The following is an 18,942-nucleotide window of genomic DNA, read 5'->3' as shown; positions in this document are numbered from 1 at the left end:
TCTTCATATTCCACATTTTATCTTACAAGAAAAAAAATAGGTAAATTATGAGTCTGTACCTCAATGGGAGTCTGAGAACAGAGTAGCAGGAGCTTAGTTTGTCCATTCCTAAGGTACCTGGTAAAACCCTGTATGGCTTTTAGTCTTTTACCTGCAAAAGTGGATGTAATTTTCTGATTCATCTTAATGACAGCCTGAAATAAACAGAAAGCAGAACAGCAGAACACAAAATAACCCACGCAACCTGGACTTCTATGGAAACTTCCTCCCCACTCTAAAAAAAAAAAAATAATCGGCAGTTCTAAACCAGAACCTTTCTTGACATATTGCTCCATAGATGCATCTCAGGTGGGTTCACCTTCCTGCAGTTCCAAGGACTGTTCCCTCCCAGTGTCTGCTCCCAGGACCCAGCTATTCAGCTTTCACTGGTGAGTGTGACTAATGCTGTGTGTGCGGGTGGCTGTGGCGCTGCTCGGGCGGCACCACCAGCAAACCTTGTGGAAATTGAAACAACTACATTTGTTAATTCCTAGATCTATTTACACGTGGTTTGAGCTTTGCAGGAGACTGTAGCACACTTCTGAAATGCCCACCTTTTTTCGCTTCCTGATGATGCCGGTTTTATTTTGGGAATGTCTATTTTGGGAGTCTGAAGGGGAAACACAAGGGAGACAGTTACATCTTACAGCATCGATGAAGGTACGCGTCTGGTATACAATGACTTTGTCTTCGCGTCAAAAGCATGCCCTCGCTGTAAGCGGTAGGACTGGGCAGCCTCCACCACGGGGAGTGTCTGACCAACAGCCTCGTGCTACCACGGCTTCGGACAGGCGAGGGCAGAGCCGACCCCTCAGTGTGGGAAGGCTCGCGAGCCAAGAGCGGCGTGGGAAACTTTGGTTTGAGCCTGGCTCCTCGTCGCCTCTTCCCGGAACAGAATCGGAAATGAAAGAATGCAACTCGTTTTCCCAAGGACTTGAACAGTTCGTCTTCCAGCCCAAAGGAGATGGGGGTTAAACCCTTCACCCTGTAGATGCTCCGCTCTGCAGCACGCAAACCAAGAGGAGCGCTGTACTCCCTGGGGTCGCTCTGTCCGCACATTGATGACGTGCTCTCTGGTGATTCGTTCTTCACTGTCAAGCCATTAATCAAACTTGCATTCTTTGGTATACCAGGACTAAACACTTGAATTGGTGGCAGGTATTTGGCACTATTAGGCGTACTAGTTTCTGTTTTTGTCAGGTCTAAATAGCCTTGATCATCGAATGGGTTAATGCCGGACCCTATGCTTAAGCTAGTTCTATCAGTGAAGGAATCCACTCGTCCTTCATAGCCTAGGTCAGCAGGTGCTGAGCACTGGTGCTGGGGCCACGGTCGCTTGCATTCTCCATGGTTTTCCTTATCCTCCCCATTGTCTTCTTGCCCACCTTGAAAAGAGTTCTCTGTCCAGTCCGACTCCTCACTAACGCTGACTGCTGCATTCATGTCCCTGAGAAATACCACAATGACAGTAATGTTGTCGCTGGAACCGGCATCCCGAGCAGATGCCACTAATTTATGTGCTACCATGCTGCTGTCACCATTATTTTCCTTTAGATGGTCAGCCACCACTTTGACTGCCTCATCGGGATTGACCGTGTCGTAGAAACCATCGCAGGCTAAAATGAGGTAGTCTTCAGAGCCATCCAGTACAGTGGAGGCAGAGTCTGCGTCCCCACAGATGTATGGCTTGTGCTCAGCGTCCCCTGTGGAAAAACAACACATGTACACAAGACCGTGGGTTTGCAGCTGCAGCATCTGGAAGCCTTTTATTAACACAGCATGGAGCGAATGGCTCTCTCTTCCTCAGGTTAGAAACTATTTTGAACAGCCCCTCAAACTAGAGGCAAAAATAGAGGTTCGGTGCACACGGTTCTGTCTTCAGCTGCATTTCATGTTTGGATTACTAGAAAAAAATTTTGATGAAAAGCAAAAGCAAGGCAGAAAATGGAATTAAAGCCCATTCTTACCAATAGCTCTGGAGACTGACAGGCTCCCATTCACCCTCCAGGCTCCAAACCAGACCACACAGCCACCAAGCGCCTCGATGCGTTTCTTCTCATCCTAAACAGCAAGACAGCACAGGAGTTGGTTGAATAGAGCTCTTAGTGCTTTCCCTCTGAATGCTTCCACGGGTACCTGGTGTTTTCGCAAACACAGCAGGGCGAGGGCTGCAAGCCCCTTCAGATGCGAACAAAGAGTTTGCACACAAATTCATAACAACTTCCAATCAAATCAGATAAACTGCAACACGCTCTGCCTCTCTGAGAGGCATTGACAAAATGACACTCAGTGTCCAAAAAGCCCAAATCACAATGACATCTGCCAGTTCCATGATAAACACTGTCCAGGTGGATTTAAAACAGGCCGTTCTCACCTCTCGGTCTGGTTTGTGGGGTTTCATCAGTTCCACAGCTTGGCCTCTCCTCACAAGCATAACCTGGGAGTCCCCAAGCCAAGCCACATGCAACATATTCCCTCGGATGAAAGTCACCACCCCAGTGGTTCCACAACGCAGGCTCTGGATGGGAAAAAAAATGCCTGTAGTTTTAAGTGAGACAATGAGAACAATTTCAGAGCACTTTTCTGGTTAACTCAAAAACATGTTGGTTTTTTAACGTGCGTGCAGCCTGCTCCCAAGGAGAAACAGGGCAGCACTTTCCTTACTGCTCTGACTGTTAGGAGCCCGTCAGGGCCACTGCAAGTCACTAATTTTTGCCTATGACTTGCCTTGAGCTGGAATCGCATTTCAGAAGCCGGGCTGTTCAGAAACAGGGCTAAATGCTGCTGTTTTAGTTGACTTCCTATGCCAGATTCCTATCTGCATCTTAAGATCTCCACTTAACCCAGCTGTTATATGAGCTTAGGAGGCTGAGGAAGCAATTAGTTTATTCTAGCTTTTTAGAACTAAGAAAGATTTACATAGTAGGAATGAGGGGGAAAAAAAAAAACAACACAACACCCCAAGGACTAAACCTAGTTAGTGCATGAGCATAAGAATAGCAGCATCCTTCTTAATGAACTGGCTGTTGTAAGAAGCGCATGGAGCGAGGTTCTGTGGAACATGAAGAACATGGGATCAGCTCTACGGACTGTGCATGGATGGCCCTCTGCTGACCCCAGGCTGTGCACAGCACTTAGTGCACCCCTGCTAACACAGTTCCTGTCAAAGTCCTGTTCCAATAGCCTGATGTGCCAGAAAGTTCTTGCTTCCCTCATGAGATGATATTCCCCCAACTTCTGGTTGTATTTTTGTTCTGTTTGATTAGTCAGTTAATACTTTCAGAGTCAAGCCTTCGTCCCCCTGTCACTCAGTCACCTCTCTGGCTGCCTTCTGGACAAAGCGCTCATCCGTCACACGGAAGGCTCGGCACAGCGCCTCCGCCGGGTCGTGCTGAAACATCTCCTGGTGCACCATGTTCACGTGGAGATGGATGGAGGCATAGATGGCAGCATCCACTCCCCCATGGCCATCGAACACCGCAAAATAGGCTTGCTCTTCTTGGTCCTGCCAGTGAAAACACATTGAGAAAACAACTAAAGGAGAAAGCAATGCAAACAGTTCATTAGATTGTCTCTAAGATTTTTGAACTTGGGACTTGTTATGTCCTCTGCGAGCATTCGCCAGCATTAAACTGCACTTACAGGCAATCTCCACTGGAACAACAAAGTACAAAGACTGTTTCCACTTGCATCAAAGGGAAATATGGACGAAAATTCCCACTTCACTGCTAATGAATTCTACCTGCAAATGGCAGGAGATGCCCTGCAAGAATCACCTGTATAGCTCTCTCAGTGCTCCTTATGTTCCATTTGCTACAGTTCAGTCACTCAACTCAAATAGGAAGTGCCATTCCCATCAAATAGAGCAGAAGTTTTTGTGACTGTGAAAATCACAGAGAGTGAAGAAGAACATCTAATACAGTTTATGTGAAGTCTCCATCAAGACTGAAATCCACTAGGGATGAAATGCCAGAACAGTTAAAATGTGAAGCCAGATAACCTCTGCTTGCTTTCTCTTTTTTTTTTTTTTCTTTTTTTTTTTTTCTTTTTTTTTTTTAATTCTAATCCACATCACTTCAGATGCCTGTTTTTAAAACACCCGTATGTAGTCGCTCATCAGATAATGAAATGTGATTGCATTCACAAATCAAGTACAGCAGAATCACTCATCCTGGAGTCACGTTTTCTCTGCTTCCCCTTATCTGTTCAAACAAAGAAACAATGCTTTGCACCCAGAGACAGCAGCTCCTGTGCCTATTCACACATAGAACACACCAACCCACTGTCAGTGCCAATTCAACCTTGACAGCCATCTCAATGACTGGAGTATTTGTACATTGTAATTTTTAAGTAACAGGCTCCAACACAAATTGGAATAAGAAAGCTGACAATTGACAGGCAGAGGAAACATCTGCCTCTGCTTGCATTAGTATCATTTAAAGGTAAAATTTGGATAGGGCACAGAAAATGGTTATTAAAGTGACAGAATGTAATAAAGAATCAATTATGCAGCAATCTGATCTCAATGGTAAAATTCTTGCCACTTTCTTCTTCTTGACCCTCCTCAGTGTCCAGTTTTATATCTGAAGGAAGAGCAAGCATGAGCACTTGATGGCTGATACAAAAGGGAAGTCTGGCTGCCAGTTCCACCAAATAATACTACACCATGCTTTCTGCACGATGGCAGGTCACTTCTTCAGCCACTGCATGACTGGTTACATCAGGATGGGGCACATACATACTGTGTTTAGTTAGCTGGCATTTTAGCAGACATTGCTCTTTTATTCTATATATACCAAATAGAAACTGCATGTCATACAGCTGCTATAATTACAGAATCAACTGAACTAACTTACGACCAGGCTTGCCTCCTGACATTCAATCTTTCCCAGGTCCCTCACAGGGATGGTTTTCATTTTCACGGTAGAAGACTGTCCAGTTGCCCCATGAATGGCAAACGTATTCATAATCTTCCACATAATCTCACTTTACCTCAAGGTTGAAGAGCATGTTGAAGTCTGGAATGCAGACATGCTTGTCTTCCATTTTCCTCCGCATATTCTTGATGGCGTGGATGGACGTCTCATAGTAGCGGTGTGGCTTCGGCTGGAGGGGGAATTCTTTCACCCAGTTGCTGCAGATCTCATGGAGTTTGCTAAAAACTAAGCGGGCCAGTTTCACTGTCTCAATCTCTGGGGAAAACAAAAACCACAAATAAAAGGCTGAGAGTGTTATTGAGAGTTTTTCTCTTGCATACATTACAAAGATGAAACAAAACCATTTTTGCCAAGTAGTTGAGATGGATGTCAGCAGGGAAATTCTGGCTGCTGATACATGAAAAGAGAAAGCCAAACTTATCATAATCAGCATTCATCAGTGAGAAGCTCATCGTTTGTCTTTTTAATTTAAACATGCTCCCGTGCCTTTGGGGAACTCATTTGCAGAATCGGGAAAAATGAAAAGCAATGTGTTTCCCTCAGCACTGGATCCCCTGTGTAGCTCTGCACAGGGTGGTGCAGCCACTCCGATAGGGACCGCGTGGCATACAGGATCACACACACAAAGCACAAACCATTACAGATTATCATTTGGTTCAAGACCAATGGATAAGTTGGAAATAAGCTACGTATGTAATCAGAAGGAGGAGTCCTGTCTTCTTGGTCACGTAGCTTTAAAAAATAAAATGAATAAAAGCAAATGACCAGGTCATCCCACCACCATTACAGTAACGCATACCAATTCTCCCGTAACACCTATACCACTCCCACCAGTGCCACTAGGAATCTCTTTGCTGGATAATGTATTTAAAGAGGGAACACGTACAGCCTGAAGCATCCAAGTTTTATTTTCCAGAAGGAAACTCCACAGACTTACTCTTCCATCTCTTTTTCCAATGGGCCTATATAATGGGAAACACCGTGCCCTTCAATGTCATGTGGTTGTTACAGTTCAGAGCATGACCCTGAACGCAGTAAATGGATTTGCTGTGTTGAAATCCTAAATACCCTTCCCCAGCAGGGAGTATGGGGAGTATGCGTAGTGTCAGCCTCATCAATAATTGCTCCTGAGGTTAAAACAGGAGAAAGGCCCACAAAAGTCAAACCACCCCCTCACAGCTGTAAATTACTCATCACTCGTTAATGCTGCAGCGCTGAGCCAGAGCTGACTCAGCTGTCACTGTGGTTGTGTCATGGAGAATTTCATTTCCCTCCTGCTGCTCCAAAATCCCCAGTGTTGGAGGCAGCGCTTAATTGTACCACGGCTGGTAGGAAATCCAGCTCAGGCATTACTGTTCCTAAAGGCTGCTGACATGGTTTAGAGGAAAATCAGAGTAAAGAGAATACCGGTAATCAGATTTTGCTTTTTAGTGCTTACATTTTAAGACCTCTCTTGAAAATCTGGGCAGTGTGACAACAGGGATCAAAACTCGGGTTTGACACGCCACAGAGATGAGATTAAGGAAAGCCTTGATCATAAGAAGTCTGGTTTCTGACCAGTCAATGACCAATTTTTGTGTTGGTTAGAGAAACCTTGTACATTTCTTGTGTGAAATTATGTGAAATTGCAGCGTTTATATTAAGCCATTGCTTTACTATGGTCCAGAATATGATCTCTATCTTTCTCTCCCTCCTTATTTTCACATTTTAATACCTTACAGTGAGTCTGCAAAGGTATATTTCATCTTTAAGTACCTTCATTATGACAATTGAGCTCAACATACTGTCTGAAGCCTCAAACTTTCAGTGTCTGCTGCACACAGCCCGTACACATGCCACCCAATCTCTGCTGGCATCTGTGTATTACAGATTTAAATAGATTTAAATGGAAATTTCTGTAGGTGTGATTTTTTTTTATTGTTGAACTCTGCAGATACTCAGCGTGGAGGCTTAGTCAACATTTCCTTGGAGACTGTCAAATATTTATGCAAGTCTCTGAGATCTCAATTTGAAATTAATGAAGGCTGCTCAGCCAGAACAATGACAAATCTATTCCATTTACCTGCTCAGCAGGAGGAGGCAGCAATACCTACAAAAGGGAACCCATCGCATGTTTTTCTTTTTCTCAGTTTTCCAAAGGCTGAGAAATTCACCAGCATCTGAATCTCCAAATAGCCAGTTTTATATTTCTTACTTATCCCCAGAATCTTTTTTTTTTTTTTCTTTTTTTCTTTTTAATCAGGAAAGGAGAGAATGGGCAAAGTGGCTTGGCAGCAGTATTTTCCAGATGGAATGGCAGAATTCCTCTCAGCAAGTATGGGGAGCGTTGCTCTGTGCCATAATGAGCATCCCAGAAAGTTTTTCAAGACTGTTTAGTCAGCAGAATTATGAAATTATTTGATGCATGGAAAGTACACAGCCTGGAGCCGGACGCTGCCAAAATCTTGATAGCTAACAAAGATATATGGATAAAAGGAGACTTCCCTCTTCAGATAAAATATGTGTGTATTACTCTTTGCTGAAAGTAAAAAATAAATAAATGAGCTGTAGTAAAAGCTAAACTTAATTCTGAATTATTTTCAGTTCCTCTTCCTACACGTATTTGACTTTCCTCTAAGGATGAAGAAGAACAACTTGTGCTTGCCAGGAGGAAAGCAGCAGGGCACACTGTTGCAAGCGCTTACCAAGAAATCCAGGGCCACCAGATATAGTCCTAGTCCTTACAGAGATGCTCTTAAAATAAAGGAGTGAATTAGATCTGCTCTAAAGAGCAAAAATCCAATAAAAGGCTGAAGTGCAGGTGGAGAAAGGAACAAAATGAAAAAAGATAATTCAATGGTAAGAGTTGAAACTGGACAAGAGTCAAAACCAAGAAAGTTTTGACTAAGAAACTAGCCACTAGTGCTACCTGGGGTGTGGTAAATTGACCATTAATTTTTTTATATCACAAGGGAGGAGGATGTCAGGAGTGAAGCCCAACCCTGTTTAGCTAACTGATAGCAGGAGCTAATGTGGGGAAAATCTAGTACCACATCACATGGTCGGACTGGATGGATTGCTTAAGGCACTGAGGAATTTAAAATCTAAGAACTGTCTGTAAGACATTCTGGTAAAGAAAGATGCACAAGGTGTGCAATTGCACGCTGCTGAGCACTGATGTACGTACGTATAATGCCATCGGCGTTGTCCACGTGCTTTGGTAAGTAGAGTGCTGAAAGATCGCTCTGGAGGACTTCATCTGAAGTTGCTCTAGCTAAAGCAGCAGCCAGAAATGAAGGGCAATTACTGGAAAAGAGAAAAAAAGAAACCCATATAAAGATATTTAGCAAAGCAATTCGCAGTCACGGTAATACATCACAATCCTTTTCTATAGAAAATTGGAACCTGGACTTGTCTGAGACTTGTAAAACCTCTGAGTCTTTGTCAGACAGCACCACAGTCCCACAGCAGGACCTCCCCAGGCTTACCACATAGATTTTAATAGCCCATTTCATTATTATTTTCTCCACTTCTTATGCTTTCATGTTTCACGTCTTACCCTTTATTTGCTTTTCAAATCTAGACCTTAACCCCCTGCGTTTTGCCACACAGTCCTTGTGTACTGCATATTTGCTGAGTGTCCGTTATGCACTTTATCATAAGTCCACTCTGTCCAGCTAGAAATGGAGCCAGGATTCCAAAGGATAAAAGAACTCTTCAGTTTTCAAAGTTTCCAAAATCTAAGCAACACTGAGGAAAGTTAGGGCAAACTCACAGGAAGTATGAAGAATGTGTGCATTGCATAAGGTTAAAAGGGAATTAAGCTCCCTCGTGAATGTTCTCCATCAAGAGAAAAGTGGCTTTAACTCACTGTAGCTTAATTAAACCTGATAAATCCCAAGGTTAATTAATCTATAGCAAACCAAGGCCACTTGAATGTACATTTTCTCATTTGAGAGGAGTTTAATGCCCCTTAATTTACGTATACCTTTGTATTTCCCATTTGTCTGACTTAGCTTTTCCGCGTGCCTCCTGCTGATGCAGCCTGAAAGCTCCAGTACCCATAGTCATCAGCAGGGGTAACAATGGCCTGCATAGGATGTGTCTACCATTGCAGGACCACACAGAGATATACGAGCTAATTCCATTTTCTGAAACAGCCCATCAACCACGGAACTGCACATCAGCCAGTCCAAGGAGCAGGCAATGAGCAAACGCTTCCTGAGCCTGTTTCTTCCACTTAGGACCAGGAAGTCTGTGCTCATACTTTTACCAAGGATGGGGAGGAGGCATCAGCCTAGAAGTATCCACCCAATATCCAGAACATACCAACCCCTACACACGGACCTATCAGATTAGTTCTGGAGCCCGAGAAGCACGTGGCACCCATCCCTTGTGCTCACATTTGATTTGCTGCAAGGAAAAGACAACTGCACTTGGGGATTTTTGAAAAACCATGATACTAAAACATTTTCTGGATTACTGACACCAAACATCGCTACAAGCAGTAGGATTATGCAGCAGATTCAGGAAACGTATATGAAACGCATCCTCCAATCCTTGTTATTCAGAATTCAACATATCTATAAATTATTTAAATATAAGATTCACACTGAATATCTTTTTGCAAGTGATACATCATAACAAGACAAGCCCCGGCCCTCCAAGCAATGCCGAAAGCCACTTGTGTCACTGCACCATCACTAAGAGTATTTCCTAGAATTAGCAGCTGAGCATTCTGCTCACGCAGCACCTCCAGGCCTCAGCAGCACGCCTGCTAATGAAGCACGACGGCTTGAGGAAATCAGCTGCCTTCGGACTGGCTCTTCCCAGCACAGCACAGGAACTCTGATCCCATTTGCATACAGCAGTGCCCGGTGGTAAGAGTGATCAGCAGGAGGAACGCCGGGATCTCCTTTACTTTGAATGCACGTGGAAGCTGATTTTCTATCGAGTCTTGTCTGCCTTTATTTAGCTCACAAAGAACAGGTTTCTCATTTCTATTATTAGCTTCAATACTCCGGAGCAGCAATACCGGTTGCTGTTCATGTTACATGCAACTTTCATGTTACAACAAAAGTGAGAGATTGTGACGCCTGGGATGGGATAATTATGTCTGCAGTTAGCAACAGCACCAGAACAGCATTCTAAAAAAATCCACAGGAAGATTATTTATTATGGTACAGCCTAAATAAAGCACAGCAGAAGAATCCATGCTGAAAGCACTTACAAACACACCTCCCTCGGATGGAGCTCGCTACAGGCATGAACAGAACAGGCTGCGTGGCACCTGCAGGAATCCCAGCTGATCCCCAGTCCAGGGCTTGCCCTCAACCTGTCAGTGCAGGAAGCTTTAGAAGGACCAAATTTGTTTCCTATCCCTTGTAAACGAGCCCTCAAGAATGTCTACTGGGCAAAGAGGGAATACTGCTGAGAACTGAGATGATGGCTGCCAAAATGGGATGGGATGGGATGGGATGGGATGGGATGGGATGGGATGGGATGGGATGGGATGGGATGGGATGGCCACCTCTGTAAGACACGACTGTGAGTGTTTATATCTGCAACTTTAGATGTCATTCTAAGTATACTAAGTACGAAACTAAAATACACATTTACAAGTTATGCAGTCAGAGCATCTCCCCCATCAGCTCCAAATGCTGTTTACACAGCACTGCAGCCAGTGTTACTGGTCTCACACAGGAGCTCTTCATCCAGCCAAAGAATGTATTTCCATCACAATACTAAACCTACACACACACAAAAACCTGCTGGAGATGTTATTAGATAAATTAGGGGGTTTAAGTACATCCTTCCTGATTCTCTGGCATTGTGGGCGTGTTTAGAACACCCACAGATGCACTGCAGCAATCCTGGAATAACTCTGCTAAGGTAATAAATCAAGCCTGAAAGTGGGCAGTTTCCATCAATTAATTTTGAGAAAAACAGTCTGAAGTGGGTTTAACTCAGCCCACGTATTATTATGTTACCGACCTAACACACAACTCTGCTTGCTGATAGCATTAAAGTGGAGAAGAATTTCCAAATATTTTCTCTGAGCTATTCCTCTGTGCTCTAAACCTACTAAAGGGCCTCCTGCTTAGAAAAGGGAGATGGCAAATTTAAAATTCTCACTGCATAAAAGTTCTTCGCTGGGGTTTGAGTGACTTAACAGTTTTGATGGAAAAGGTAGAGAATACTAAATCAGCTGAAGGCTTTCCTTCTATGTCTGGCCATTCTTTGTCCTAATAATAACAGCTGCCTGCCAAAGAATTAATTGCCCTTGACATTTGTTCATCACAAAGCTTCTTATGTAGCCTTTATAGGGCTATGCCATGTAAGCAGCAAAGCGACCAGCTGCAGACAGATGACTTCCTCTTCCTGATTAGCACGACAAAATTCACTTCTTATTTCTCTTCTCAGAGGACTTTAGTGGAATTACTTCTCCCCTTCAGCAAGCAGAAGAGCGCACTGGAGTTTCTGACTGCTTTTAAAACAGATTAGATTTTGAAGTCTGACTTTTGTCAGGATACTTCATTATTGCTATAATGAGACAAATGAAGAATCAGGTCCATCCATTACCTTCATTTTTATCATGAAAGTGAACGTTCAGGCAAGTACCGACCACATCCCACCAAACAACAAAGAGCCACGCTCAAGTGACAACTCTTTCTCGTAGTCCTCAGCTGTCCTCACATCTTCCCTTACACAAAGCAAGCATCAGCAGACAGGATCCATGAGAGCATGGAAGGTACTTTGTGTCCTGCTGCTGGTGTAACAAAGGATTACCTGTTGGCTGGTTGAAAATTAATTCTTCTGCCATGTTCTTATGTTCAAATATGAACAGTCATCAAGTTATGATGAACTGAAACCAGGAGGGCACAATCCTGTTCAGCAGAGCTGAGAGCTAGAATGTCTGTGTCCATTTGTAGCTGTGCCACTAGCTCAGGAGCTGACCTTGGACCAAGCACTTCACTACGCAGACCTTCAGTTCCTCATCTACAAAGAGGGGGTGATAATGTCATTTCCTGGGGGAGAGAAGGAGGAGGAGGAAGACTGTAGGAGGCTTAATTCAATGTTCATGAAATATGCTGAGATTTCAATATAAGAACACAAGCAAAGGGAAAAATATCAAGATGATAGCAGGCAATATCTTCAATCTATATAAGATTTATGGAGCTTTCATAGCTCTTACTTGCTCCATATTCTCTGTTCTCATCTGCTGCCAGAAGCACTAAGTGCAATGTACAGACAAGTAAGAGCTCCAGACAGGCAGGTTTTGTCTGATGCGGGCAGCTAACGCACAATCATAGACAACTGCACAAAGTAAACGCATCTTTAGAAAAGCTGAAGCATTTCAAAGATGGGGAAACTGTGAAAGTAAGACAACCAACCAGTTCTTTAGATTTGGTAATGCTGGTGTTGCCGGAGCGTTAGCACTGCTGATGGAAAAACGATGTTGCAGGCACTCTGAGCGAAATCCACAACCAAGAGCCACCAGAGCTGAGCAGACCCCCACTGCATGGTGTGCTGAGACTGATGAGGCATCACTGATCCAAACAAAGCAAGAAAAAATGGACTGAAGGGTACCGACGGCTCTCAAAGGCTGAAATGGGCAGTAAATCACAAACCATACAGCGCTCCTATTACCTCAAGAATCCCCTGACACTACAGAACACCAACTGTTTTAGTTGGAATGAAACACGATTTAAATAGAAATACTATTCAATCTGCTGAAACACAAAACAAATCCACAGGCAAACAGTATAAAGCATCGTATATAGTTTCACACAGTAATCCAAGACCAAGAACGTGGCCTGAAAAGAACCAACTGCAGCACATTCCCATAAGACCTCTAATTTACTGCGTTAGTAAAAGTCTTTATAGGGATGACAAGCTAACTGTACCCTTTCCAAAAGGCATTACACCAGGGATGCAATTTGGTAAACATTCCTGTGTTAATGTGGCCTGCTGCAAGTTCTTCTTAGAAAGCAAGTTTTGCAAGAATTCAATTTAAGAAAGCCCTCATTTGTCCCCAGCCTGTATTTACAAAACACTCCAAAGTCTCATGAGATCTTTTCCAGATGGAGCTTGTCGAACAGCCTGGAAGCCCTTTGAAGAAACCTTTAAAGTCTTTATTACTGAAAGTTCCCATGCTGTGAGCTGCAGCAATAACGGAGAAAATTCTTTGGGAAGATCCTTCTGCTTCTTACCCAGCCCTGTTCAGCCACCTGCTGGCTGTGGGGATAGCCACTGGAACAAGGCACAAGGCAAGGGCTTTCTGTTTGTCTCCTAACGTCTGTACATCAGGAAGGAATATTCCACCAACAGTCCTCAGATCCCACAACAATTACGGGTGCTATTCTAATTATGCCAGACAAATGCTATTTCCAGCTCCTGCCTCTGAAGGTTCTCCTCTCCGCACTCACAAAGCACCACTTCCCCCATGAGCTCACTGCTCTGCCCTGTGCTGTCCTGCTGCTCTGACAGCAGGTGGAAGCTTGGAAGCTTATTTAAAGCCTTGTCACGGTGGACAAATGGGTATGTGTTTCCTAAAACACACTGAAACCCTGCACTACATTTTAGCTGTTGCAGGGAGTTGCTAAAACAGAAAAAGCAGACAAACAACAAAGAGAAGAAACAAACAAAACAGTGCACTTCTTACAAGATTGCATAACCAAAGCTCCTTGAGAAGTCATTTGAGCTGGCAGGGTTGAGGCAGTAAAGATGCTTGATAAATCTGTTTGAAGGAGCTGAAAATGCTCTACACAAGGAAGCTGCTATCTATAGGCTTCACAGAGACAGCTGCCTGGTCACATTCAAAATGATTCTGTCCTTGTGTTGACAGTCGTAAGTAACAGAAAGATAATACAGAACCATTACAGAAATACACCGTTTCTGATGTGCCCATATTCTGAACAGAAACTGCAGTGGTCTGTGTTTACTACATAATTAACCTTTGGGATTGCACTCACTGCCATCTTCTAGAGAGCACGCAGCAATTTATATTTTCCTGTAATTAAGTCTATCTTAACTAGACCTAAAAAGATATTGTACACTGCTCAGACAGTGCCTTTAACAGCTGGATTAAGAAGCTTCAATATGCTCAGCAGACTTTGTTTTAAAGCTGTATTAATTTTGTAATAGCTGCATCTTTCTTGTCAAGGCATTCAGGGAGGTTATGATCTCAGAAACGTCCCAATGCCCCACAGATAAATATAGTGAATGAGGATGAAATTATTCTCATGGGAACAATAATTTTCTCTTTGCACATTCTTATTAGGTTTGGAGATTTTTGCTGATGGTAAACAGTACAAGTTCTCCTTAATTGCAATCATGAAACGCTATATCACAAAATAGAATGAAACCTTATTGTTAAGCTTATATTTGGCAATTACTCCTTAGTTAAAAATACTTTGTACTCTCTATTTTAAAATAATCACCTTAAAAAATAAGCAACAGTAAACAGTTTTAAAAAGCCCTTAGAAACAATCTATCATTTGTTAACCACTGTAAGGACATACAAAGACATTGGGTTTTGTGTTATTCACAAACTGAGATAAGCCACCCTTACCTAGGAAAACCAGATTTGTATTTTTTCCTCCTTTTTTTTTTCTTTGGTAAAGATTTGAAGAGGCAACAAACTGTTCTCCCCAGTAAAGCATGTGTGACATAGGAATAAATGGAAAACTCTAGGAAATTACGTTTGGCCATCAGACGGGAAACATTTGCAAAAAACACAACTCAATTAGAGTGCGTTGGCACCAATCCCACAGAAGGGCTCAGGTGCTGCCCTCACCTGTCAGGGCTTTTTGACAGGAACTTATAAATAAGGAAGTAAAGAAACCACTGTGCTGCACGGGACATCAAACTGTCTAATTAAAAACAAAACAAAACAAAACAGGGCAGAGAGCAGAATTAAAACGTTGGCACAACACTGAAAAAAGTCAGTCATGAAAGTGCATTTGGAAATGATGATTTATGTCCTCTTCTCTGTGACCCCCTGGGGGAGCTGCCCGCAGAGGGAACCCCAGGCACTGCAGGGCTGTGCTGACTCCCATCACCGAGACAGCTGGCACCAGAGCTGTCAGTGGGTGCCAAAGCCAAGACTTTTCCAGCTGCGCTGCCTTGCATCCAACTTCTCCGTCCCTGCCATATGTCAGCACACTTCCCATGCAGGCTTCATAGCACACTGCTCCAACATCTGGCTCACCAGAAGTTCCTGGTGGCCAAGTGAGAGACAGGAGCAGCAGGAGCAGACAGGCGCACACACGCTGGGAGGCTGCCAGGTGAATGCACTGGGGCTCAGCCCTGCCCGCTCTTACCTTGGGCTGCCATTCTCACCCGTTCTGCCTTCAGTTGTCAAAAAATTATGTTTAGTTAGACTTCAGTTCCTCTTTCAAATTAGATTGAAGACAGCCTGCAAGGCTAGGCTGATTGGTGGGAGGAACCTGGTGGGTAGACAGGACATGCAAGCATTGCAGCCTTCTTCCATTACAAACCAGACTTCTGAAATTAACTTTCAGAATGGCAATAGTAGGATTGTATCCTGTGGTCATACGAGGTCATACAGGTCACACGAGGCAGCCCTTGAGTTTTAGCATATGGTCTTCAGCACATTAGATTAGAATTAGATTGTGTGCAGCAAGTTGCTCCTTCCTTCCTCCAGAGGGGTAAGTGTGAATGACAGCACAGAAAGCCAGAAGCTAAAAGCAAGACAAGATGGCAGGATCACCTGTGTCTCTGTGATGAGGTAAAACGTCATGTAGACTGGTGTACATCTAAAAAAACAAATGGCTACCGATCACAAACCATTCACACAAACAGTCATTAGATCACAAATATCACTAATAACAACTGATGCTGAAGGGGTGAAATGTGAAGAGTACAAAATACATAGAACAGCCTCTACAGAGCTGTAGGGATTATCTGTGTGTTATTTTTGAAGCCTAATTCTCTGATTTCTCTGACTCATTCTCACAACACGGCAGTTCTGAGGCTACCTGTATTTCAGTCTCTGCAGAGCTGATGCCACCCGCATTGAAGCCTGCCTTTAAAATGACAGAAGCCCATGATAACATGAACAACCCTTAGAAAAACAAGATGAATCTTCAAGGAGCAGCAAGCAAAATTACTGCAAGAAACTGAATTCCCAGAAGTGATGATACAATAGTTTTCTTCATTACATCAAAGAGCTGAAGATATAGAGTTTGCTCTTAAAATCCCATTCCAGGACTAGAGTCCTTCAGAGGTGAATTATATCCACTTGTTATTAAATGAAAGGTAAACCTGAACTTTGAAGGAAGGCAAAGAGAAATTATTTCATTACAGACACGGACCAGCATCCATGAATCTCAGTCACAACACTGAGCTGTTGAGGCTACATCTGTGCATTAGTCTCTATCTAAATCAGAACCTTTTCCATCTGAGCAGCAAGATTCTGAGGGACTGGACCATCGTTTATAAAATTATAGCTGCTGCTATCAAGTATATTTTCACAAAATTATCAAAACATTGCAAATAATTAATAATACCAGCAAGTCACTTATCTGACGGACATTTATCACAATGCTGAGATCTTTGGTTGTTTCCCATAGCTGGTCTCTAACCACCTGAGTCACTGTACTTCCAGGAATGTATGTGGAAATAAAAGATCCTTCTCTGCTTTAATTTGCTGTTGTTCTTTAAGCCACGCTCTGTAGAAGAATATTCACACAGCGCCTTCTCTGTTCAGACAGAGATGCTTACCATGTGAGTGACATGCACAGCTTGTAACCAAGATCCTCTGACTGGCATCCCAAATACCAGTCACTGCCTACTTAGCATCCCTGTGCTCGGAGTGATAACCATGTCTATGACTATGCAGGATGCAAGCTTACCTGAAGAACACATTTCTTAACTGGAAAACCAAATGCCAACAGCTGTTATCTCACAGTGTGTTTCCCTGCTAGGCTGAGGCCTGTTAAAAAGCTCTAAGGGACATCAAAAATGTCATTGATTTTTTCTCTCTTTGGCTCTCAGTCAATTTGAAAGTCAGCATAATTCAATATCTTTCTACTGGTTCCATTAGCAAAGAAAGGAATCCATGCCTCAATCTATGCTGTCTTATTGGAAAAAGTAATTTAATTCTACATCTGAAAGTGTGCCAACATCAGCATAAAACCATACATAGTATACATAAAATTTAATTTATACGTTCTGTATTTTGTCCAGCCAGAATGAGATGCCAGCTAAAATCAATGAGAGAGTCTGAAGTTGTCCTGAAGACATTTGCCTATATTCCTTTTATTTCAGTGTTTTATGCCCTACTTGGAGTTTCTGATGATCTCTCCTTAGTAAATCATATTCATGTCATGCTACCTAGAAAAGTTTGTGCTGCAGAAAGCCTTGTTGCAGCAGGCACTCTTTGCCCTAAAAAGCTCATGCGTATCATTTACTTATAACTGATTCATCTCCTATTTTTCTCTCTGTTAAAAATAAGCTATCACTGATATTTTCCTCACCTTGAAGAGAAATACCACAAATTCAACATGCCCAGAAACAAAAGCTCAATAAGAATCACCCCATGCAGAGCATCTACTCTATTTCAGGTCAGATTCCCATGCCAAAGTTCTCTGACTGCTGGCCAAAAAGGAAAAATGTATTGAGCCACGCTGTAGCTTACTGCTCCATTTCATGCAAATGAAACAAAAGGCTTCATAGTAGAACACACTGCTCTCCTCCTTTGTATCTCCAGTGTAGATCATTATTAAAGCAAATAAATGTAAAATGAGTTCTCAAAAAAAAAAAAAAAAAAAAAAAAAGGGTGAAGGTAACAAATCTGCAGTGCCCATTCAGTGATAGCACAGAGTTACTCCCCAAATAATTGTGCCTGTACTGAAATATTTGTCTTCGGGTAAATGAGAAAAATAGAAGCTGCAGGCCAGGATTTTCAAATGACATTTGATCACTTTACTTCTTTCAGCCCCTGGGGCAAACATCAAATATAAGCAAAACACACCCCAGAAGATTTACGACCACTGAGTCAGCAGAGAATGTTCTTTTCTCCCTTCTCTCTCTCGTGAAATGCAGTTCATTGTACGAATGGCTTGGGTGTTTATGCCAGATGTAAGATTAGATAATTAGTCATCCGAGCCCTGAATGTCAACTCTTTTGTGATACAGAATTTATTCCAAATGCACCATTTATAATCAGTTGACTTGCAAAAGCATTCTCACGTTATGCAGTAATACATCTTATGATGTACAGCCAAATATCTGCCACTCCACAGCAACGTTCTCTATTTCTGCTGTAGCAATGCCCTGCCTGAATTTAGCCCTTCCAATGGATTAATTTTTTGTCTGCAGAATTGGGATAATGACACCGACCTTCAGAAAGCCATTCCAACTCTAATGGCCAGCAGCACCAAGGAGGGTGGGTATTGTTAATTAACCCTAAACCAGGAAAGAAAGGAGAACTGCAATTCACTTGGCACTGATCACTAGAAATTACTGCTGCTTTTTTGCCTACTAAAATAAAACAAAATCTACACAGTTTAACAAACATTCCACAGATAAACACAACCACAAATACATACATATATCATACACTGGAGCAAACTAAAGATTTAACTGTAACCTCAATTTCTAAATTACTGATAACGATGCACACCGAACAAGATACTGAAGGGGGAAATGGTGCTACAAGATCAGCATGCATGCTCTTGTATGTGAACAAACCCTTGCTTACTCAGGGAAGATCACATCCTGATTCCCACTGACATCCTTTGCAGAATTGTAGGGGATACTGGCAATAGGTTTTAAGATCTTTTTTCTTCAGAGGATAACCAAAATGTTTTAGCCACTCTGTTTCATATTGAAGTCCCAAATGCATTCTACTCTACTGAGCTACATAGTTATTTCAGTCATTCTTAATAAATAGCAGTTGCCAGTCGTAGTTAAGCCAACAGATCTGAATTATTTATAGTGTTGAGGAACAGAAAAGGAGA

At 42.7% G+C, this 18,942-nt stretch overlaps 1 protein-coding gene across 1 annotated transcript in view; it reads right to left on the bottom strand.

The window, feature by feature from the left end:
- Positions 1-675: 675 nt before the first annotated feature.
- Positions 676-18,942, bottom strand: part of PPM1E (protein phosphatase, Mg2+/Mn2+ dependent 1E) — a gene marked incomplete at both ends in the record, with an annotated part of 54,168 nt that continues 35,901 nt past the window's right edge. The window contains 6 exons of the mRNA XM_079545042.1: positions 676-1,742; positions 2,007-2,100; positions 2,414-2,557; positions 3,356-3,544; positions 5,032-5,231; positions 8,143-8,261. Coding sequence (XP_079401168.1) covers positions 676-1,742; positions 2,007-2,100; positions 2,414-2,557; positions 3,356-3,544; positions 5,032-5,231; positions 8,143-8,261 — 1,813 coding nt within the window. The remainder of the gene's footprint in view (positions 1,743-2,006; positions 2,101-2,413; positions 2,558-3,355; positions 3,545-5,031; positions 5,232-8,142; positions 8,262-18,942) is intronic.

Source organism: Tetrao urogallus (assembly GCF_951394365.1).
Source record: "Tetrao urogallus genome assembly, chromosome: 20".
Taxonomy (NCBI): Eukaryota; Metazoa; Chordata; class Aves; order Galliformes; family Phasianidae; genus Tetrao; species Tetrao urogallus.
This window is presented reverse-complemented; position numbering and strand designations above follow the sequence as displayed.